At 35.4% G+C, this 25,803-nt stretch overlaps 2 protein-coding genes across 2 annotated transcripts in view; both read left to right on the top strand.

Moving 5' to 3' along the window:
- Positions 1 to 5,681, top strand: part of LOC121845324 (sodium/glucose cotransporter 5-like) — a gene marked incomplete at its 5' end in the record, with an annotated part of 55,828 nt that extends 50,147 nt beyond the window's left edge. Inside the window, 2 exons of the mRNA XM_042316464.1 lie at positions 1,919 to 2,026; positions 5,548 to 5,681. Of these exons, the coding sequence (XP_042172398.1) occupies positions 1,919 to 2,026; positions 5,548 to 5,681 (242 nt within the window). The remainder of the gene's footprint in view (positions 1 to 1,918; positions 2,027 to 5,547) is intronic.
- A 914-nt stretch (positions 5,682 to 6,595) lies between these two features.
- LOC121845322 (sodium/glucose cotransporter 5-like) overlaps positions 6,596 to 25,803 on the top strand; it is a 43,455-nt gene continuing 24,247 nt past the window's right edge. Inside the window, exon 1 of the mRNA XM_042316460.1 lies at positions 6,596 to 6,760. The gene's annotated coding sequence lies outside the window, so the exon portion shown is untranslated. The remainder of the gene's footprint in view (positions 6,761 to 25,803) is intronic.

Genomic DNA, 25,803 nt, shown 5'->3' with positions numbered 1-25,803 from the left:
CTATTATATATATATATTAATCTGATCAGTCTTGTAGCCCCTCTCCTTGAACTTTCTTTGCGTCTCAGACATATTTCTGTCGGAATCGGATTGTTTTTTGCAAATTCTTTTGATTGGACAGAATTGGCTGTAGGGCAAACTGTTTTTCAAGGGAAGTGGGTGTCAACTATCAGCCCTCAACAAACTGTTCCGATCAGTAGGCTTCCTGTAAAGATCAGTGTATAGAACATTATCTTCACACAAGATCAGAAGATCAAGGAACCTGAGTTGACGTGTGTCAGATTACATAGTAAATCTCAAATGTTCAGAACAGGAGTTAAGAAAAGCATGGAACGCCTGGAGCTGTTTTGCATCACAAAAATATCATCAACACACCGTTTCCAAATAATGATAGGCAAGAAACATTTTTGAGAGGATTGAAAATAGACTGTTTCTCCATGTAAACCACATACACATGAGCATAGTTAGGAGCCATGGGGGATCCCATAGCAGTGCCCTTTGTCTGGATAAAGAAATCATGTAGAAACATGAAGTAGTTCTGTGTGAGTACAATTTCAGCCAAAGTTATAATGCAGGGACTGGAAGGTAGTTCACAAGGGTCACGTTGCAGAAGAAAATGTATAATGACTCAACATCAAAAGTAACTAACAAGGTATTCTCAGGGAGAGGCTCAAGAGATTCAATGATAGAGATCATACTGCTGATGTCCTTAACAAAGGAGGGGAGCTGTTCTGCGAGTGGTCTAATAAAAAAGTCAACAAAAGTAGATAGAGGGGCCGTTACTGCTTCAATGCCCAATAGGGCACCCTTGAGGTAAAAATCATAGACATTAAAACCAGGGTAATAATAATGGTGTGTAATAATCATAAACATTAAAACCAGGGTAATAATGGTGTATAATAATCATAGGCATTAAAACCAGGGTAATAATGGTGTATAATAATCATAGACATTAAAACCAGGGTAATAATAATTGTGTGTAATAATCATAGACATTATAACCAGGGTAATAATTGTGTGTAATAATCATAGACATTAAAACCAGGGTAATAATTGTGTGTAATAATCATAGACATTAAAACCAGGGTAATAATGGTGTGTGTAATAATCATAGACATTATAACCAGGGTAATAATAATGGTGTATAATAGTCATAGACATTAAAACCAGGGTAATAATGGTGTGTAATAATCATAGACATTATAACCAGGGTAATAATTGTGTGTAATAATCATAGACATTATAACCAGGGTAATAATGGTGTGTAATAATCATAGACATTAAAACCAGGGTAATAATTGTGTGTAATAATCATAGACATTAAAACCAGGGTAATAATGGTGTATAATAATCATAGACATTAAAACCAGGGTAATAATAATGGTGTGTATAATAATCATAGGCATTAAAACCAGGGTAATAATTGTGTGTAATAATCATAGACATTAAAACCAGGGTAATAATGATAGTGAATAATAATCATAGACATTAAAACCAGGGTAATAATGATGGTGTGTATAATAGTCATAGACATTAAAACCAGGGTAATAATGGTGTGTAATAATCATAGACATTATAACCAGGGTAATAATTGTGTGTAATAATCATAGACATTATAACCAGGGTAATAATAATGGTGTATAATAATCATAGATAATATTATAATAATCCAGGGTAAAACCAGGGTAATAATAATGGTGTGTATAATAATCATAGACATTAAAACCAGGGTAATAATTGTGTGTAATAATCATAGACATTAAAACCAGGGTAATAATGATAGTGAATAATAATCATAGACATTAAAACCAGGGTAATAATGATGGTGTGTATAATAGTCATAGACATTAAAACCAGGGTAATAATTGTGTGTAATAATCATAGGCATTAAAACCAGGGTAATAACTGTGTGTTCCAGACTCGGTGGGGTGTGTGGACCCAGAGGAGTGTGTGAGGGTGTGTGGAGCGGAGGTGGGCTGCTCCAACATCGCCTTCCCAAAACTGGTCATCGAACTCATGCCCAGCGGTGAGTGAGTGTGTGTGTGTAATGCTGTATGTGTGTAAAAGCCTGGTGTAGATTGTATCCGTCATGTCTCTGGGTGGTGTAGAATGTCTCTGGGTGGTGTAGAATGTCTCTGGGTGGTGTAGAATGTATCCGTCATGTCTCTGGGTGGTGTAGAATGTCTCTGGGTGGTGTAGAATGTCTCTGGGTGGTGTAGAATGTCTCTGGGTGGTGTAGAATGCATCAGTCATGTCTCTGGGTGGTGTAGAATGTCTCTGGGTGGTGTAGAATGTATCAGTCATGTCTCTGGGTGGTGTAGAATGTTTCTGGGTGGTGTAGAATGTATCAGTCATGTCTCTGGGTGGTGTAGAATGTCTCTGGGTTGTGTAGAATGTCTCTGGGTTGTGTAGAATGTCTCTGGGTTGTGTAGAATGTCTCTGGGTGGTGTAGAATGTATCAGGAACGTAGAACTTGCTCATAATATATATGAATGTCCTCGCCATTGGTTTGAGAAGCTAAAGTTACAATAACATAAATTTAAGAAATCTAACTTGTAGCGTTTAGATGAATCAGTCCAAGTCTCCTGCTGCTGGATTTCAGATCAGAATGTCTCTGGGTGGTCAGTAGGTAATGACCCTTTTCAGACAATACTGGGTTGGTGTTGAATGTCAATCCATGGGGTTGGCTTGAACTGGAATAGACAATACCATGGGGGTGGCTAGAAATCTCCATGGGGTTGGCTTGAACTGGAATAGACAATACCATGGGGTTGGCTTGAACTGGAATAGACATACCATGGGCTTGGCTTGAACTGGAATAGACAATACCATGGGCTTGGCTTGATTGGAATAGACAATACCATGGGGTTGGCTTGAACTGGAATAGACAATATCATGGGGTTGGTTGAACTGAATGACAATACCATGGGCTTGGCTCAACTGGAATAGACAATACCATGGGCTTGGCTTTGAGAAGCTGGAATAGACAATACCATGGGGTTGGCTTGAACTGGAATTTAGACAATACCATGGGGTTGGCTTGAACTGGAATAGACAATACAATGGGGTTGGCAGTGTCTCTAGACAATACCATGGGGTTGGCCCTTTTGGAATAGACAATACCATGGGGTTGGCTTGAACTGGAATAGACAATACACATGGGGGCTTGAACTGGAATAGACAATACCATGGGGTTGGCTTGAACTGGAATAGACAATACCATGGGGTTGAATTGGAATAGACAATACCATGGGGTTGGTTTGAATTGGAATAGACAATACCATGGGGTTGGCTAGATTGGAATAGACAATACCATGGGGTTGAATTGGAATAGACAATACCATGGGGTTGGTTTGAATTGGAATAGACAATACCATGGGGTTGGCTTGAATTGGAATAGACAATACCATGGGGTTGGTTTGAATTGGAATAGACAATACCATGGGGTTGGCTTGAATTGGAATAGACAATACCGTGGGCTTGGCTTGAACTGGAATAGACAATACCATGGGGTTGGCTTGGATTGGAATAGACAATACCATGGGGTTGGCTTGAATTGGAATAGACAATACCATGGGGTTGGCTTGAATTGGAATAGACAATACCATGGGGTTGGCTTGAATTGGAATAGACAATACCATGGGGTTGGCTTGAATTGGAATAGACAATACCATGGGGTTGGCTTGAATTGGAATAGACAATACCGTCGGGTTGGCTTGAATTGGAATAGACAATACAATGGGCTTGAATTGGAATAGACAATACCATGGGGTTGGCTTGAATTGGAATAGACAATACCATGGGGTTGGCTTGAATTGGAATAGACAATACCACGGGCTTGAATTGGAATAGACAATACCATGGGGTTGGTTTGAATTGGAATAGACAATACCACGGGCTTGATTTGGAATAGACAATACCACGGGGTTGAATTGGAATAGACAATACCACAGGCTTGAATTGGAATAGACAATACCACAGGCTTGAATTGGAATAGACAATACCACAGGGTTGGCTTGGATTGGAATAGACAATACAATGGGGTTGAATTGGAATAGACAATACCATGGGGTTGGTTTGAATTGGAATAGACAATACCGTGGGCTTGAATTGGAATAGACAATACCATGGGGTTGGCTTGAATTGGAATAGACAATACCATGGGGTTGGCTTGAATTGGAATAGACAATACCATGGGGTTGAATTGGAATAGACAATACCATGGGGTTGAATTGGAATAGACAATACCATGGGGTTGGCTTGAATTGGAATAGACAATACCATGGGGTTGGCTTGAATTGGAATAGACAATACCACAGGGTTGAATTGGAATAGACAATACCATGGGGTTGAATTGGAATAGACAATACCATGGGGTTGGTTTGAATTGGAATAGACAATACCGTGGGCTTGAATTGGAATAGACAATACCATGGGGTTGGCTTGAATTGGAATAGACAATACCGTCGGGTTGGCTTGAATTGGAATAGACAATACAATGGGCTTGAATTGGAATAGACAATACCATGGGGTTGGCTTGACTTGGAATAGACAATACCACAGGGCTGAATTGGAATAGACAATACCATGGGGTTGGCTTGGACTGGAATAGACAATACCATGGGCTTGGCTTGACTTGGAATAGACAATACCACGGGGCTGAATTGGAATAGACAATACCATGGGCTTGGCTTGAATTGGAATAGACAATACCATGGGGTTGGCTTGAATTGGAATAGACAATACCATGGGGTTGGCTTGAGACTGGAATAGACACCAGATTGACTAGAACTGAACCCTCAGCCCTGTGCCTTGAAAGAGGATGTGGATTAAAACGAGTCAATAAGGGTTAACTCTAACACTTACACTAACCCCTAACCTCTAACCCTTACCCTAACCCCTAACCCTAACCTCTAACCTCTAACCCTAACCCTAACCTGTTGCAGGCAAAGACTGATACCCCATCATTTCTGTAGTACCTCTTCGATACTGGCACTCAGCATCTGAGCTCCTCTCCTGTTCGGGTGCAAGCCGTCCCTTTTTAAGGAACTAAGAACGTTCCCAAAATAAGTGTAAATAGTCAATGGAATCCAACGCTCTCCATGTGTGTGTAGGTCTGCGGGGCTGATGATTCCATGTGTGTGTGTGTGTAGGTCTGCGGGGCTGATGATTCCATGTGTGTGTGTGTGTAGGTCTGCTGGGGCTGATGATTCCATGTGTGTGTGTGTGTAGGTTTCCATGTGGGGCTGATGATTCCATGGTGTGTGTGTGTAGGTCTGCGGGGCTGATGATGATTCCATGTGTGTGTGTGTAGGTCTGTGTGTGTGTAGGTCTGCGGGGCTGATGATTCCATGTGTGTGTGTGTAGGTCTGCGGGGCTGATGATTCCATGTGTGTGTGTGTAGGTCTGCGGGGCTGATGATTCCATGGTGTGTAGGTCTGCGGGGCTGATGATTCCATGTGTGTGTGTGTAGGTCTGCGGGGCTGATGATTCCATGTGTGTGTGTGTAGGTCTGCGGGGCTGATGATTCCATATGTGTGTGTGTAGGTCTGCGGGGGCTGATGATAGCAGTGATGATGGCGGCCCTGATGTCATCGTTGACCTCTATCTTTAACTCCTCCTCCACGCTCTTCACCATGGACATCTGGAAGAAGTACTGGCGGCTGATGATTCCATCGTGAACGGGAGCTGCTATTCCATGGTCTGTGTGTACCGGTACAGGTCAGTCTGCGGGGCTGATGATTCAGCTGTGATTGGTCGGCAGGTCAGTCACTCACACTGGAACAGCTGCTATTGGTCGGGGTCAGGTCAGTCACTCATACTGGAACAGCTGGTCTCAGTCACTCACATGGGTCAGGCAGGTCAGTCACTCACACTGGAACAGCTGCTATTGGTCGGCAGGTCAGTCACTCATACTGGAACAGCTGGAACAGCTGCTATTGGTCGGCAGGTCAGTCACTCACAGCTGGAACAGCTGCAGCTGCTATTGGTCGGCAGGTCAGTCACTCACTACTGGAACAGCTGCTATTGGTCGGCAGGTCAGTCACTCAGCTGCTGGAACTGCTATTGGTCTCAGGTCAGTCACTCATACTGGAACAGCTGCTATTGGTCGGCAGGTCAGTCACTCATACTGGAACAGCTGCATTGGTCTCAGTCACTCACACTGGAACAGCTGCTATTGGTCAGCAGGTCAGTCACTCACACAGGAACAGCTGCTATTGGTCGGCAGGTCAGTCACTCACACTGGAACAGCTGCTATTGGTCGGCAGGTCAGTCACTCACACTGGAACAGCTGCTATTGGTCAGCAGGTCAGTCACTCATATAGGAACAGCTGCTATTGGTCGGCAGGTCAGTCACTCATATAGGAACAGCTGTTATTGGTCAGCAGGTCAGTCACTCATATAGGAACAGCTGCTATTGGTCAGCAGGTCAGTCACTCATATAGGAACAGCTGCTGTTTAGACATAGGTTCTATTCTTAGAGATGATGTCATTGTATACGGTTCCTAAATCTCCACTGTGTGTGTGTGTGTGTGTGTGTGTGTGTGTGTGTGTGTGTGTGTGTGTGTGTGTGTTTGTGTGTGTGTGTAGGATAGTAACAGTGATTCTGGTGGTGATAAGCGTGGTGTGGATTCCAATCCTGCAGTCGGCCAATAGCGGACAGCTCTACGTTTACATCCAATCAGTGACCAGTTACCTGGCTCCACCCGTTACCGCTGTCTTCTCATTGGCTATCTTCTGGACCAGAACCAACGAGCAGGTAACACACACTTTAGTCCAAAAGGAAGGACAGTCAAGAATCCCTTTTCTTTTGGGTTAGCAGGAAACAAACCCATGACTCTTGGTGTTGCAAGCACAGTGGTCTGAGCCACATAGGACATGTAACAGAGTATAGTTAGTCATATAATTAGGGTTATATACTGGTGTGTTCAGATGGTTGTATAGTATAGTTAGTCATATAATTAGGGTTATATACTGGTGTGATCAGAGGGTTCTATAGTTAGACATATAATTAGGGTTATATACTGGTGTGATCAGAGGGTTCTATAGTATAGTTAGTCATATAATTAGGGTTATATACTGGTGTGTTCAGATGGTTGTATAGATAGTTAGTCATATAATTAGGGTTATATACTGGTGTGATCAGAGGGTTCTATAGTTAGACATATAATTAGGGTTATATACTGGTGTGATCAGAGGGTTCTATAGTTAGTCATATAATTAGGGTTATATAGTGGTGTGATCAGAGGGTTCTACAGTTAGTCATATAATTAGGGTTATATACTGGTGTGATCAGATGGTTCTATAGTATAGTTAGTCATATAATTAGGGTTATATACTGGTGTGATCAGATGGTTCTATAGTATAGTTAGTCATATAATTAGGGTTATATACTGGTGTTGTCAGAGGGTTCTATAGTATAGTTAGTCATATAATTAGTGTTATATACTGGTGTTGTCAGAGGGTTGTATAGTTAGTCATATAATTAGGGTTATATACTGGTGTGATCAGATGGTTCTATAGTATAGTTAGTCATATAATTAGGGTTATATACTGGTGTTGTCAGAGGTTCTATAGTTAGTCATATAATTAGGGTTATATACTGGTGTGATCAGAGGGTTGTATAGTTAGTCATATAATTAGGGTTATATACTGGTGTGATCAGATGGTTGTATAGTATAGTTAGTCTTATAATTAGGGTTATATACTGGTGTGATCAGATGGTTGTATAGTATAGTTAGTCATATAATTAGGGTTATATACTGGTGTGATCAGATGGTTGTATAGTATAGTTAGTCATATAATTAGGGTTATATACTGGTGTGATCAGATGGTTCTATAGTATAGTTAGTCATATAATTAGGGTTATATACTGGTGTGATCAGATGGTTCTATAGTGTAGTTAGTCATATAATTAGGGTTATATACTGGTGTGATCAGAGGGTTCTATAGTTAGACATATAATTAGGGTTATATACTGGTGTGATCAGATGGTTCTATAGTGTAGTTAGTCATATAATTAGGGTTATATACTGGTGTGATCAGAGGGTTCTATAGTTAGTCATATAATTAGGGTTATATACTGGTGTGATCAGAGGGTTCTATAGTTAGTCATATAATTAGGGTTATATACTGGTGTTGTCAGATGGTTCTATAGTATAGTTAGTCATATAATTAGGGTTATATACTGGTGGGATCAGAGGGTTCTATAGTATAGTTAGTCACATAATTAGGGTTATATACTGGTGTGATCAGAGGGTTGAATAGTTAGTCATATAATTAGGGTTATATACTGGTGTGATCAGATGGTTCTATAGTTAGTCATATAATTAGGGTTATATACTGGTGTGATCAGAGGGTTCTATAGTTAGACATATAATTAGGGTTATATACTGGTGTATTCAGAGGGTTCTATAGTATAGTTAGTCATATAATTAGGGTTATATACTGGTGTTGTCAGAGGGTTCTATAGTTCGTCATATAATTAGGGTTATATACTGGTGTGATCAGAGGGTTCTATAGTATAGTTAGTCATATAATTAGGGTTATATAGTGGTGTGATCAGATGGTTCTATAGTGTAGTTAGTCATATAATTAGGGTTATATACTGGTGTGATCAGAGGGTTCTATAGTTAGTCATATAATTAGGGTTATATACTGGTGTGATCAGATGGTTGTATAGTATAGTTAGTCATATAATTAGGGTTATATACTGGTGTGATCAGATGGTTGTATAGTATAGTTAGTCTTATAATTAGGGTTATATACTGGTGTGATCAGATGGTTGTATAGTATAGTTAGTCATATAATTAGGGTTATATACTGGTGTGATCAGAGGATTCTATAGTTAGACATATAATTAGGGTTATATACTGGTGTGATCAGATGGTTCTATAGTATAGTTAGTCATATAATTAGGGTTATACACTGGTGTGATCAGAGGGTTCTATAGTTAGTCATATAATTAGGGTTATATACTGGTGTGATCAGAGGGTTCTATAGTTAGTCATATAATTAGGGTTATATACTGGTGTTGTCAGATGGTTCTATAGTATAGTTAGTCATATAATTAGGGTTATATACTGGTGTGATCAGAGGGTTCTATAGTTAGACATATAATTAGGGTTATATACTGGTGTGATCAGATGGTTCTATATTTAGTCATATAATTAGGGTTATATACTGGTGTGATCAGAGGGTTCTATAGTTAGTCATATAATTAGGGTTATATACTGGTGTGATCAGATGGTTCTATAGTATAGTTAGTCATATAATTAGGGTTATATACTGGTGTGATCAGATGGTTCTATAGTATAGTTAGTCATATAATTAGGGTTATATACTGGTGTTGTCAGAGGGTTCTATAGTATAGTTAGTCATATAATTAGTGTTATATACTGGTGTTGTCAGAGGGTTGTATAGTTAGTCATATAATTAGGGTTATATACTGGTGTGATCAGATGGTTCTATAGTATAGTTAGTCATATAATTAGGGTTATATACTGGTGTTGTCAGAGGGTTCTATAGTTAGTCATATAATTAGGGTTATATACTGGTGTGATCAGAGGGTTGTATAGTTAGTCATATAATTAGGGTTATATACTGGTGTGATCAGATGGTTGTATAGTATAGTTAGTCTTATAATTAGGGTTATATACTGGTGTGATCAGATGGTTGTATAGTAGAGTTAGTCATATAATTAGGGTTATATACTGGTGTGATCAGAGGTTGTATAGTATAGTTAGTCTTATAATTAGGGTTATATACTGGTGTGATCAGATGGTTGTATAGTATAGTTAGTCTTATAATTAGGGTTATATACTGGTGTGATCAGATGGTTGTATAGTATAGTTAGTCATATAATTAGGGTTATATACTGGTGTGATCAGAGGTTGTTCTATAGTTAGACATATAATTAGGGTTATATACTGGTGTGATCAGATGGTTCTATAGTATAGTTAGTCATATAATTAGGGTTATACACTGGTGTGATCAGAGGGTTCTATAGTTAGTCATATAATTAGGGTTATATACTGGTGTGATCAGAGGGTTCTATAGTTAGTCATATAATTAGGGTTATATACTGGTGTTGTCAGATGGTTCTATAGTATAGTTAGTCATATAATTAGGGTTATATACTGGTGGGATCAGAGGGTTCTATAGTATAGTTAGTCACATAATTAGGGTTATATACTGGTGTGATCAGATTGTTCTATAGTATAGTTAGTCATATAATTAGGGTTATATACTGGTGTGGTCAGAGGGTTGAATAGTTAGTCATATAATTAGGGTTATATACTGGTGTGATCAGATGGTTCTATAGTGTAGTTAGTCATATAATTAGGGTTATATACTGGTGTGATCAGAGGGTTCTATAGTTAGACATATAATTAGGGTTATATACTGGTGTGATCAGATGGTTCTATAGTGTAGTTAGTCATATAATTAGGGTTATATACTGGTGTGATCAGAGGGTTCTATAGTTAGACATATAATTAGGGTTATATACTGGTGTGATCAGAGGGTTCTATAGTATAGTTAGTCATATAATTAGGGTTATATACTGGTGTTGTCAGAGGGTTCTATAGTATAGTTAGTCATATAATTAGGGTTATATACTGGTGTGATCAGAGGGTTCTATAGTTAGTCATATAATTAGGGTTATATACTGGTGTGATCAGAGGTTTCTATAGTTAGTCATATAATTAGGGTTATATACTGGTGTGATCAGAGGGTTCTATAGTTAGACATATAATTAGGGTTATATACTGGTGTGATCAGATGGTTCTATAGTATAGTTAGTCATATAATTAGGGTTATATACTGGTGTGATCAGATGGTTCTATAGTATAGTTAGTCATATAATTAGGGTTATATACTGGTGTGATCAGAGGGTTCTATAGTATAGTTAGTCATATAATTAGTGTTATATACTGGTGTTGTCAGAGGGTTGTATAGTTAGTCATATAATTAGGGTTATATACTGGTGTATTCAGAGGGTTCTATAGTATAGTTAGTCATATAATTAGGGTTATATACTGGTGTTGTCAGAGGGTTCTATAGTTCGTCATATAATTAGGGTTATATACTGGTGTTGTCAGAGGGTTCTATAGTTCGTCATATAATTAGGGTTATATACTGGTGTGATCAGATGGTTCTATAGTGTAGTTAGTCATATAATTAGGGTTATATACTGGTGTGATCAGATGGTTGTATAGTATAGTTAGTCATATAATTAGGGTTATATACTGGTGTGATCAGAGGGTTGTATAGTATAGTTAGTCATATAATTAGGGTTATATACTGGTGTGATCAGATGGTTGTATAGTATAGTTAGTCATATAATTAGGGTTATATACTGGTGTGATCAGATGGTTGTATAGTATAGTTAGTCATATAATTAGGGTTATATACTGGTGTGATCAGAGGGTTGAATAGTTAGTCATATAATTAGGGTTATATACTGGTGTGATCAGATGGTTCTATAGTATAGTTAGTCATATAATTAGGGTTATATACATGTGTGATCAGAGGGTTCTATAGTTATTCATATAATTAGGGTTATATACTGGTGTGATCAGAGGGTTCTATAGTTAGTCATATAATTAGGGTTATATACTGGTGTGTCAGATGGTTCTATAGTATAGTTAGTCATATAATTAGGGTTATATACTGGTGGGATCAGAGGGTTCTATAGTATAGTTAGTCATATAATTAGGGTTATATACTGGTGTGATCAGAGGGTTGAATAGTTAGTCATATAATTAGGGTTATATACTGGTGTGACCAGAGGGTTGAATAGTTAGTCATATATTAGGGTTATATACTGGTGTGATCAGATGGTTCTATAGTATAGTTAGTCATATAATTAGGGTTATATACTGGTGTTGTCAGAGGGTTCTATAGTATAGTTAGTCATATAATTAGGTTATATACTGGTGTTGTCAGAGGGTTGTATAGTTAGTCATATAATTAGGGTTATATACTGGTGTGATCAGATGGTTCTATAGTATAGTTAGTCATATAATTAGGGTTATATACTGGTGTTGTCAGAGGGTTCTATAGTTAGTCATATAATTAGGGTTATATACTGGTGTGATCAGAGGGTTGTATAGTTAGTCATATAATTAGGGTTATATACTGGTGTGATCAGATGGTTGTATAGTATAGTTAGTCTTATAATTAGGGTTATATACTGGTGTGATCAGATGGTTGTATAGTATAGTTAGCCATATAATTAGGGTTATATACTGGTGTGATCAGAGGGTTGTATAGTATAGTTAGTCTTATAATTAGGGTTATATACTGGTGTGATCAGATGGTTGTATAGTATAGTTAGTCTTATAATTAGGGTTATATACTGGTGTGATCAGATGGTTGTATAGTATAGTTAGTCATATAATTAGGGTTATATACTGGTGTGATCAGAGGATTCTATAGTTAGACATATAATTAGGGTTATATACTGGTGTGATCAGATGGTTCTATAGTATAGTTAGTCATATAATTAGGGTTATACACTGGTGTGATCAGAGGGTTCTATAGTTAGTCATATAATTAGGGTTATATACTGGTGTGATCAGAGGTTCTATAGTTAGTCATATAATTAGGGTTATATACTGGTGTGATCAGATGGTTCTATAGTATAGTTAGTCATATAATTAGGGTTATATACTGGTGTGATCAGAGGGTTCTATAGTATAGTTAGTCATATAATTAGGGTTATATACTGGTGGGATCAGAGGGTTCTATAGTATAGTTAGTCATATAATTAGGGTTATATACTGGTGTGATCAGAGGGTTGAATAGTTAGTCATATAATTAGGGTTATATACTGGTGTGACCAGAGGGTTGAATAGTTAGTCATGTGATTAGGGTTATATACTGGTGTGATCAGAGGGTTGTATAGTATAGTTAGTCATATAATTAGGGTTATATACTGGTGTATTCAGAGGGTTCTATAGTATAGTTAGTCATATAATTAGGGTTATATACTGGTGTTGTCAGAGGGTTCTATAGTTCGTCATATAATTAGGGTTATATACTGGTGTGATCAGAGGGTTCTATAGTATAGTTAGTCATATAATTAGGGTTATATAGTGGTGTGATAAGATGGTTCTATAGTATAGTTAGTCATATAATTAGGGTTCTATACTGGTGTGATCAGATGGTTCTATAGTATAGTTAGTCATATAATTAGGGTTATATACTGGTGTGATCAGATGGTTCTATAGTGTAGTTAGTCATATAATTAGGGTTATATACTGGTGTTGTCAGAGGGTTCTATAGTTCGTCATATAATTAGGGTTATATACTGGTGTGATCAGAGGGTTCTATAGGACAATTAGTCATATAATTAGGGTTATATACTGGTGTTGTCAGAGGGTTGTATAGTTAGTCATATAATTAGGGTTATATACTGGTGTGATCAGAGGGTTCTATAGTTAGTCATATAATTAGGGTTATATACTGGTGTGATCAGAGGGTTCTATAGTTAGTCATATAATTAGGGTTATATACTGGTGTGATCAGAGGGTTCTATAGTTAGTCATATAATTAGGGTTATATACTGGTGTGATCAGATGGTTGTATAGTATAGTTAGTCATATAATTAGGGTTATATACTGGTGTGATCAGATGGTTCTATAGTATAGTTAGTCATATAATTAGGGTTATATACTGGTGTTGTCAGAGGGTTGTATAGTTAGTCACATAATTAGGGTTATATACTGGTGTGATCAGATGGTTCTATAGTATAGTTAGTCATATAATTAGGGTTATATACTGGTGTTGTCAGAGGGTTCTATAGTTAGTCATATAATTAGGGTTATATACTGGTGTGATCAGAGGGTTGTATAGTATAGTTAGTCATATAATTAGGGTTATATACTGGTGTGATCAGAGGGTTCTATAGTATAGTTAGTCATATAATTAGGGTTATATAGTGGTGTGATCAGATGGTTGTATAGTATAGTTAGTCATATAATTAGGGTTATATACTGGTGTGATCAGAGGGTTGTATAGTATAGTTAGTCATATAATTAGGGTTATATACTGGTGTGATCAGAGGGTTCTATAGTTAGACATATAATTAGGGTTATATACTGGTGTGATCAGATGGTTCTATAGTATAGTTAGTCATATAATTAGGGTTATATACTGGTGTGTTCAGATGGTTGTATAGATAGTTAGTCATATAATTAGGGTTATATACTGGTGTGATCAGAGGGTTCTATAGTTAGTCATATAATTAGGGTTATATACTGGTGTGATCAGAGGGTTGTATAGTTAGTCATATAATTAGGGTTATATATTGGTGTGATCAGAGGGTTGTATGGTTAGTCATATAATTAGGATTATATACGGGTGTTGTCAGATGGTTCTATAGTATAGTTAGTAATATAATTAGGGTTATATACTGGTGTGATCAGAGGGTTCTATAGTATAGTTAGTCATATAATTAGGGTTATATACTGGTGTGATCAGATGGTTGTATAGTATAGTTAGTCATATAATTAGGGTTATATACTGGTGTGATCAGATGGTTGTATAGTATAGTTAGTCATATAATTAGGGTTATATACTGGTGTGATCAGAGGGTTCTATAGTATAGTTAGTCATATAATTAGGGTTATATACTGGTGTGATCAGAGGGTTGAATAGTTAGTCATATAATTAGGGTTATATACTGGTGTGACCAGAGGGTTGAATAGTTCGTCATATAATTAGGGTTATATACTGGTGTGATCAGAGGGTTCTATAGTATAGTTAGTCATATAATTAGGGTTATATACTGGTGTGATCAGATGGTTCTATAGTTAGTCATATAATTAGGGTTATATACTGGTGTGATCAGAGGGTTCTATAGTTAGTCATATAATTAGGGTTATATACTGGTGTTGTCAGATGGTTCTATAGTATAGTTAGTCATATAATTAGGGTTATATACTGGTGTGATCAGAGGGTTCTATAGGACAATTAGTCATATAATTAGGGTTATATACTGGTGTTGTCAGAGGGTTGTATAGTTAGTCACATAATTAGGGTTATATACTGGTGTGATCAGATGGTTCTATAGTATAGTTAGTCATATAATTAGGGTTATATACTGGTGTTGTCAGAGGGTTCTATAGTTAGTCATATAATTAGGGTTATATACTGGTGTGATCAGAGGGTTGTATAGTTAGTCATATAATTAGGGTTATATACTGGTGTGATCAGAGGGTTGTATAGTATAGTTAGTCATATAATTAGGGTTATATATTGGTGTGATCAGAGGGTTGTATAGTTAGTCATATAATTAGGATTATATACTGGTGTTGTCAGATGGTTCTATAATATAGTTAGTCATATAATTAGGTTATATACTGGTGTGATCAGAGGGTTCTATAGTATAGTTATTCATATAATTAGGGTTATATACTGGTGTGATCAGATGGTTGTATAGTATAGTTAGTCATATAATTAGGATTATATACTGGTGTGATCAGATGGTTCTATAGTTAGACATATAATTAGGGTTATATACTGGTGTGATCAGATGGTTCTATAGTGTAGTTAGTCATATAATTAGGGTTATATACTGGTGTGATCAGAGGGTTCTATAGTTAGTCATATAATTAGGGTTATATACTGGTGTGATCAGAGGGTTGTATAGTATAGTTAGTCATATAATTAGGGTTATATACTGGTGTGATCAGAGGGTTCTGTAGTTAGTCATATAATTAGGGTTATATACTGGTGTTGTCAGAGGGTTGTATAGTTAGTCATATAATTAGAGTTATATATTGGTGTGATCAGAGGGTTGTATGGTTAGTCATATAATTAGGATTATATACGGGTGTTGTCAGATGGTTCTATAGTATAGTTAGTAATATAATTAGGGTTATATACTGGTGTGATCAGATGTTTGTATAGTATAGTTAGTCATATAATTAGGGTTATATACTGGTGTGATCAGAGGGTTGAATAGTTAGTCATATGATTAGGGTTATATACTGGTGTGATCAGAGGGTTGTACAGTATAGTTAGTCATATAATTAGGGTTATATACTGGTGTGATCAGAGGGTTCTATAGTTAGTCATATAATTAGGGTTATATACTGGTGTGATCAGAGGGTTCTATAGTTAGTCATATAATTAGGGTTATATACTGGTGTGATCAGAGGTTTCTATAGTTAGTCATATAATTAGGGTTATATACTGGTGTGATCAGAGGGTTGTATGGTTAGTCATATAATTAGGATTATATACGGGTGTTGTCAGATGGTTCTATAGTATAGTTAGTCATATAATTAGGGTTATATACTGGTGTGATCAGAGGGTTCTATAGTATAGTTAGTCATATAATTAGGGTTATATACTGGTGTGATCAGATGGTTGTATAGTATAGTTAGTCATATAATTAGGGTTATATACTGGTGTGATCAGATGGTTGTATAGTATAGTTAGTCATATAATTAGGATTATATACTGGTGTGATCAGAGGGTTCTATAGTATAGTTATTCATATAATTAGGGTTATATACTGGTGTGATCAGATGGTTGTATAGTATAGTTAGTCATATAATTAGGGTTATATACTGGTGTGATCAGATGGTTGTATAGTATAGTTAGTCATATAATTAGGGTTATATACTGGTGTGATCAGAGGGTTCTATAGTTAGTCATATAATTAGGGTTATATACTGGTGTGATCAGATGGTTCTATAGTGTAGTTAGTCATATAATTAGGGTTATATACTGGTGTGATCAGAGGGTTCTATAGTTAGTCATATAATTAGGGTTATATACTGGTGTGATCAGAGGGTTCTATAGTTAGTCATATAATTAGGGTTATATACTGGTGTTGTCAGATGGTTCTATAGTATAGTTAGTCATATAATTAGGGTTATATACTGGTGTGATCAGAGGGTTCTATAGTATAGTTAGTCATATAATTAGGGTTATATACTGGTGTGATCAGAGGGTTCTATAGTATAGTTAGTCATATAATTAGGGTTATATACTGGTGTGATCAGAGGGTTGATAGTTAGTCATATAATTAGGGTTATATACTGGTGTGACCAGAGGGTTGAATAGTTAGTCATGTGATTAGGGTTATATACTGGTGTGATCAGATGGTTGTATAGTATAGTTAGTCATATAATTAGGGTTATATACTGGTGTATTCAGAGGGTTCTATAGTATAGTTAGTCATATAATTAGGGTTATATACTGGTGTTGTCAGAGGGTTCTATAGTTCGTCATATAATTAGGGTTATATACTGGTGTGATCAGATGGTTCTATAGTGTAGTTAGTCATATAATTAGGGTTATATACTGGTGTGATCAGAGGGTTCTATAGTTAGACATATAATTAGGGTTATATACTGGTGTGATCAGATGGTTCTATAGTATAGTTAGTCATATAATTAGGGTTATATACTGGTGTGATCAGATGGTTCTATAGTATAGTTAGTCATATAATTAGGGTTATATACTGGTGTGTCAGAGGGTTCTATAGTATAGTTAGTCATATAATTAGGGTTATATACTGGTGTGATCAGAGGGTTCTATAGTACAGTTAGTCATATAATTAGGGTTATATACTGGTGTTGTCAGAGGGTTGTATAGTTAGTCATATAATTAGGGTTATATACTGGTGTGATCAGAGGGTTCTATAGTTAGTCATATAATTAGGGTTATATACTGGTGTGATCAGAGGGTTCTATAGTTAGTCATATAATTAGGGTTATATACTGTTAGTTCATTATCATATGATTAGGGTTATATACTGGTGTGATCAGAGGGTTGTATAGTATAGTTAGTCATATAATTAGGGTTATATACTGGTGTGATCAGATGGTTCTATAGTATAGTTAGTCATATAATTAGGGTTATATACTGGTGTGATCAGAGGGTTCTATAGTATAGTTAGTCATATAATTAGGGTTATATACTGGTGTGATCAGATGGTTCTATAGTATAGTTAGTCATATAATTAGGGTTATATACTGGTGTTGTCAGAGGGTTCTATAGTTAGTCATATAATTAGGGTTATATACTGGTGTGATCAGAGGGTTGTATAGTTAGTCATATAATTAGGGTTATATACTGGTGTGATCAGAGGGTTGTATAGTATAGTTAGTCATATAATTAGGGTTATATACTGGTGTGATCAGATGGTTGTATAGTATAGTTAGTCATATAATTAGGGTTATATACTGGTGTGATCAGATGGTTGTATAGTATAGTTAGTCATATAATTAGGGTTATATACTGGTGTGATCAGAGGGTTAGTATAGTTAGTCATATAATTAGGGTTATATACTGGTGTGATCAGATGGTTCTATAGTATAGTTAGTCATATAATTAGGGTTATATACTGGTGTGATCAGATGGTTGTATAGTATAGTTAGTCATATAATTAGGGTTATATACTGGTGTGATCAGAGGGTTGAATAGTTAGTCATATAATTAGGGTTATATACTGGTGTGATCAGAGGGTTGTATAGTAGTTAGGGGTATATACTGGTGTGATCAGAGGGTTCTATAGTATAGTTAGTCATATAATTAGGGTTATATACTGGTGTGATCAGATGGTTGTATAGTATAGTTAGTCATATAATTAGGGTTATATACTGGTGTGATCAGAGGGTTGTATAGTTAGTCATATAATTAGGGTTATATACTGGTGTGATCAGAGGGTTCTATAGTATAGTTAGTCATATAATTAGGGTTATATACTGGTGTGATCAGAGGGTTGAATAGTTAGTCATATAATTAGGGTTATATACTGGTGTGATCAGAGGGTTGAATAGTTAGTCATATAATTAGGGTTATATACTGGTGTGATCAGAGGGTTCTATAGTATAGTTAGTCATATAATTAGGGTTATATACTGGTGTGATCAGAGGGTTGAATAGTTAGTCATATAATTAGGGTTATATACTGGTGTGATCAGAGGGTTGAATAGTTAGACATATAATTAGGGTTATATACTGGTGTGTCAGATGGTTCTATAGTATAGTTAGTCATATAATTAGGGTTATATACTGGTGTGATCAGAGGGTTCTATAGTTAGTCATATAATTAGGGTTATATACTGGTGTTGATCAGAGGGTTGTATAGTTAGTCATATAATTAGGGTTATATACTGGTGTGATCAGATGGTTCTATAGTATAGTTAGTCATATAATTAGGGTTATATACTGGTGTTGTCAGAGGGTTCTATAGTTAGTCATATAATTAGGGTTATATACTGGTGTGATCAGAGGGTTGTATAGTTAGTCATATAATTAGGGTTATATACTGGTGTGATCAGAGGGTTGTATAGTATAGTTAGTCATATAATTAGGGTTATATACTGGTGTGATCAGAGGGTTCTATAGTATAGTTAGTCATATAATTAGGGTTATATACTGGTGTGATCAGAGGGTTGTATAGTTAGTCATATAATTAGGATTATATACTGGTGTGATCAGAGGGTTCTATAGTATAGTTAGTCATATATATAATAGGGATATATACTGGTGTGATCAGATGGTTGTATAGTATAGTTAGTCATATAATTAGGGTTATATACTGGTGTGATCAGAGGGTTCTATAGTTAGACATATAATTAGGGTTATATACTGGTGTGATCAGATGGTTCTATAGTGTAGTTAGTCATATAATTAGGGTTATATACTGGTGTGATCAGAGGGTTCTATAGTTAGTCATATAATTAGGGTTATATACTGGTGTGATCAGAGGGTTGTATAGTATAGTTAGTCATATAATTAGGGTTATATACTGGTGTGATCAGAGGGTTCTGTAGTTAGTCATATAATTAGGGTTATATACTGGTGTTGTCAGAGGGTTGTATAGTTAGTCATATAATTAGAGTTATATATTGGTGTGATCAGAGGGTTGTATGGTTAGTCATATAATTAGGATTATATACGGGTGTTGTCAGATGGTTGTATAGTATAGTTAGTCATATAATTAGGGTTATATACTGGTGTGATCAGATGGTTCTATAGTATAGTTAGTCATATAATTAGGGTTATATACTGGTGTTGTCAGAGGGTTGTATAGTTAGTCACATAATTAGGGTTATATACTGGTGTGATCAGATGGTTCTATAGTATAGTTAGTCATATAATTAGGGTATAGTGTGATAGAGGGTTCTATAGTTAGTCATATAATTAGGGTTATATACTGGTGTGATCAGAGGGTTCTATAGTTAGTCATATAATTAGGGTTATATACTGGTGTGATCAGAGGGTTGAATAGTTAGTCATATAATTAGGGTTATATACTGGTGTGATCAGAGGGTTGTATAGTTAGTCATATAATTAGGGTTATATACTGGTGTGATCAGATGGTTCTATAGTGTAGTTAGTCATATAATTAGGGTTATATACTGGTGTGATCAGAGGGTTCTATAGTTAGACATATAATTAGGGTTATATACTGGTGTGATCAGATGGTTGTATAGTATAGTTAGTCATATAATTAGGGTTATATACTGGTGTGATCAGATGGTTGTATAGTATAGTTAGTCATATAATTAGGATTATATACTGGTGTGATCAGAGGTTCTATAGTATAGTTAGTCATATAATTAGGGTTATATACTGGTGTGATCAGAGGGTTGAATAGTTAGTCATATAATTAGGGTTATATACTGGTGTGACCAGAGGGTTGAATAGTTAGTCATATGATTAGGGTTATATACTGGTGTGATCAGAGGGTTCTATAGCATAGTTAGTCATATAATTAGGGTTATATACTGGTGTGATCAGATGGTTCTATAGTATAGTTAGTCATATAATTAGGGTTATATACTGGTGTGGTCAGAGGGTTCTATAGTTCAGTCATATAATTAGGGTTATATACTGGTGTGATCAGAGGGTTCTATAGTATAGTTAGTCATATAATTAGGGTTATATAGTGGTGTGATCAGATGGTTCTATAGTTAGTCATATAATTAGGGTTATATACTGTGATCAGAGGGTTCATAGTTAGTCATATAATTAGGATTATATACTGGTGTGATCAGAGGGTTCTATAGTGTAGTTAGTCATATAATTAGGGTTATATACTGGTGTGATCAGATGGTTCTATAGTGTAGTTAGTCATATAATTAGGGTTATATACTGGTGTGATCAGAGGGTTCTATAGTGTAGTTAGTCATATAATTAGGGTTATATACTGGTGTGATCAGAGGGTTCTATAGTTAGTCATATAATTAGGGTTATATACTGGTGTTGTCAGAGGGTTGTATAGTTAGTTATAATAATAGGGTTATATACTGGTGTGATCAGATGGTTCTATAGTATAGTTAGTCATATAATTAGGGTTATATACTGGTGTGTCAGAGGTTCTCAGTTAGTCATATAATTAGGGTTATATACTGGTGTGATCAGAGGGTTGAATAGTTAGTCATATAATTAGGGTTATATACTGGTGTGGTCAGAGGGTTCTATAGTATAGTTAGTCATATAATTAGGGTTATATACTGGTGTGATCAGAGGGTTGTATAGTATAGTTAGTCATATAATTAGGGTTATATACTGGTGTGATCAGAGGGTTCTATAGTTAGTCATATAATTAGGGTTATATACTGGTGTGATCAGAGGGTTCTATAGTATAGTTAGTCATATAATTAGGGTTATATAGTGGTGTGATCAGATGGTTGTATAGTATAGTTAGTCATATAATTAGGGTTCTATACTGGTGTGATCAGATGGTTCTATAGTATAGTTAGTCATATAATTAGGGTTATATACTGGTGTGATCAGAGGGTTCTATAGTCATATAATTAGGGTTATACATATAGATTAGGTTATATACTTAGGGTTATATACTGTGATCAGAGGGTTCTATAGTTAGTCATATAATTAGGGTTATATACTGGTGTGATCAGAGGGTTGAATAGTTAGTCATATAATTAGGGTTATATACTGGTGTGATCAGAGGGTTGTTGATAGTTAGTCATATAATTAGGGTTATATACTGGTGTTGTCAGATGGTTCTATAGTATAGTTAGTCATATAATTAGGGTTATATACTGGTGTGATCATAGGGTTCTATAGTATAGTTATTCATATAATTAGGGTTATATACTGGTGTGATCAGATGGTTGTATAGTATAGTTAGTCATATAATTAGGGTTATATACTGGTGTGATCAGATGGTTGTATAGTATAGTTAGTCATATAATTAGGGTTATATACTGGTGTGATCAGATGGTTGTATAGTATAGTTAGTCATATAATTAGGGTTATATACTGGTGTGATCAGAGGGTTGAATAGTTAGTCATATAATTAGGGTTATATACTGGTGTGATCAGAGGGTTGAATAGTTAGTCATATGATTAGGGTTATATACTGGTGTGATCAGAGGGTTGTACAGTATAGTTAGTCATATAATTAGGGTTCTATACTGGTGTGATCAGATTGTTCTATAGTATAGTTAGTCATATAATTAGGGTTATATACTGGTGTGATCAGAGGGTTGAATAGTTAGTCATATAATTAGGGTTATATACTGGTGTGATCAGAGGGTTGTATAGTATAGTTAGTCATATAATTAGGGTTATATACTGGTGTGATCAGAGGGTTCTATAGTATAGTTAGTCATATATAATTAGGGTTATATACTGGTGTGATCAGAGGTTCTATAGTTAGTCATATAATTAGGGTTATATACTGGTGTTGTCAGATGGTTCTATAGTATAGTTAGTCATATAATTAGGGTTATATACTGGTGTGATCAGATGGTTCTATAGTATAGTTAGTCATATAATTAGGGTTATATACTGGTGTTGTCAGAGGGTTCTATAGTGTAGTTAGTCATATAATTAGGGTTATATACTGGTGTGATCAGAGGGTTCTATAGTACAGTTAGTCATATAATTAGGGTTATATACTGGTGTTGTCAGAGGGTTGTATAGTTAGTCATATAATTAGGGTTATATACTGGTGTGACAGATGGTTCTATAGTATAGTTAGTCATATAATTAGGGTTATATACTGGTGTGTCAGAGGGTTCTATAGTTAGTCATATAATTAGGGTTATATACTGGTGTGATCAGAGGGTTGAATAGTTAGTCATATGATTAGGGTTATATACTGGTGTGATCAGAGGGTTGTATAGTATAGTTAGTCATATAATTAGGGTTATATACTGGTGTGTTCAGATGGTTCTATAGTATAGTTAGTCATATAATTAGGGTTATATACTGGTGTGATCAGAGGGTTCTATAGTATAGTTAGTCATATAATTAGGGTTATATACTGGTGTGATCAGAGGGTTCTATAGTATAGTTAGTCATATAATTAGGGTTATATAGTGGTGTGATCAGATGGTTGTATAGTATAGTTAGTCATATAATTAGGGTTCTATACTGGTGTGATCAGATGGTTCTATAGTATAGTTAGTCATATAATTAGGGTTATATACTGGTGTGATCAGATGGTTCTATAGTATAGTTAGTCATATAATTAGGGTTATATACTGGTGTGATCAGAGGGTTGTATAGTATAGTTAGTCATATAATTAGGGTTATATACTGGTGTGATCAGAGGGTTCTATAGTTAGTCATATAATTAGGGTTATATACTGGTGTTGTCAGAGGGTTGTATAGTTAGTCATATAATTAGAGTTATATATTGGTGTGATCAGAGGGTTGTATGGTTAGTCATATAATTAGGATTATATACGGGTGTTGTCAGATGGTTCTATAGTATAGTTAGTAATATAATTAGGGTTATATACTGGTGTGATCAGATGGTTGTATAGTATAGTTAGTCATATAATTAGGGTTATATACTGGTGTGATCAGATGGTTGTATAGTATAGTTAGTCATATAATTAGGATTATATACTGGTGTGATCAGAGGGTTCTATAGTATAGTTATTCATATAATTAGGGTTATATACTGGTGTGATCAGATGGTTGTATAGTATAGTTAGTCATATAATTAGGGTTATATACTGGTGTGATCAGAGGGTTGAATAGTTAGTCATATAATTAGGGTTATATACTGGTGTGATCAGAGGTTGAATAGTTAGTCATATGATTAGGGTTATATACTGGTGTGATCAGAGGGTTCTATAGTTAGTCATATAATTAGGGTTATATACTGGTGTGATCAGAGGGTTCTATAGTTAGTCATATAATTAGGGTTATATACTGGTGTGATCAGAGGGTTGAATAGTTAGTCATATTAGTGACATTGATAGTTAGTCATATAATTAGGGTTATATACTGGTGTGATCAGAGGGTTGTATAGTTAGTCATATAATTAGGGTTATATACTGGTGTGTCAGATGGTTCTATAGTATAGTTAGTCATATAATTAGGGTTATATACTGGTGTGATCAGATGGTTGTATAGTATAGTTAGTCATATAATTAGGGTTATATACTGGTGTGATCAGATGGTTGTATAGTATAGTTAGTCATATAATTAGGGTTATATACTGGTGTGATCAGAGGGGTTCTATAGTATAGTTAGTCATATAATTAGGGTTATATACTGGTGTGATCAGAGGGTTGAATAGTTAGTCATATAATTAGGGTTATATACTGGTGTGATCAGAGGGTTGTATAGTTAGTCATATAATTAGGGTTATATACTGGTGTGATCAGAGGGTTGTATAGTATAGTTAGTCATATAATTAGGGTTATATACTGGTGTGATCAGAGGGTTCTATAGTATAGTTAGTTGGTGTGATCAGAGGGTTGTATAGTTAGTCATATAATTAGGGTTATATACTGGTGTGATCAGAGGGTTCTATAGTATAGTTAGTCATATAATTAGGGTTATATACTGGTGTGATCAGATGGTTCTATAGTGTAGTTAGTCATATAATTAGGGTTATATACTGGTGTGATCAGAGGGTTCTATAGTTAGACATATAATTAGGGTTATATACTGGTGTGATCAGATGGTTCTATAGTGTAGTTAGTCATATAATTAGGGTTATATACTGGTGTGATCAGAGGGTTCTATAGTTAGTCATATAATTAGGGTTATATACTGGTGTGATCAGAGGGTTGTATAGTATAGTTAGTCATATAATTAGGGTTATATACTGGTGTGATCAGAGGGTTCTATAGTTAGTCATATAATTAGGGTTATATACTGGTGTTGTCAGAGGGTTGTATAGTTAGTCATATAATTAGAGTTATATACTGGTGTGATCAGATGGTTCTATAGTATAGTTAGTCATATAATTAGGGTTATATACTGGTGTGATCAGATGGTTCTATAGTGTAGTTATTCATATAATTAGGGTTATATACTGGTGTGATCAGATGGTTGTATAGTATAGTTAATCATATAATTAGGATTATATACTGGTGTGATCAGAGGGTTGAATAGTTAGTCATATAATTAGGGTTATATACTGGTGTGATCAGAGGGTTTAATAGTTAGTCATATAATTAGGGTTATATACTGGTGTGATCAGAGGGTTCTATAGTTAGTCATATAATTAGGGTTATATACTGGTGTGATCAGAGGGTTCTATAGTTAGTCATATAATTAGGGTTATATACTGGTGTGATCAGAGGGTTGAATAGTTAGTCATATAATTAGGGTTATATACTGGTGTGATCAGAGGGTTGTATAGTTAGTCATATAATTAGGGTTATATACTGGTGTGATCAGATGGTTCTATAGTGTAGTTAGTCATATAATTAGGGTTATATACTGGTGTGATCAGAGGGTTCTATAGTATAGTTAGTCATATAATTAGGGTTATATACTGGTGTGATCAGATGGTTGTATAGTATAGTTAGTCATATAATTAGGGTTATATACT

This window comes from Oncorhynchus tshawytscha, unplaced genomic scaffold, assembly GCF_018296145.1.
Source record: "Oncorhynchus tshawytscha isolate Ot180627B unplaced genomic scaffold, Otsh_v2.0 Un_contig_1312_pilon_pilon, whole genome shotgun sequence".
Taxonomy (NCBI): domain Eukaryota; kingdom Metazoa; phylum Chordata; class Actinopteri; order Salmoniformes; family Salmonidae; genus Oncorhynchus; species Oncorhynchus tshawytscha.
Note: the sequence above shows the minus strand (reverse complement) of the source record. Positions and strands in the feature narration are given on the sequence as shown.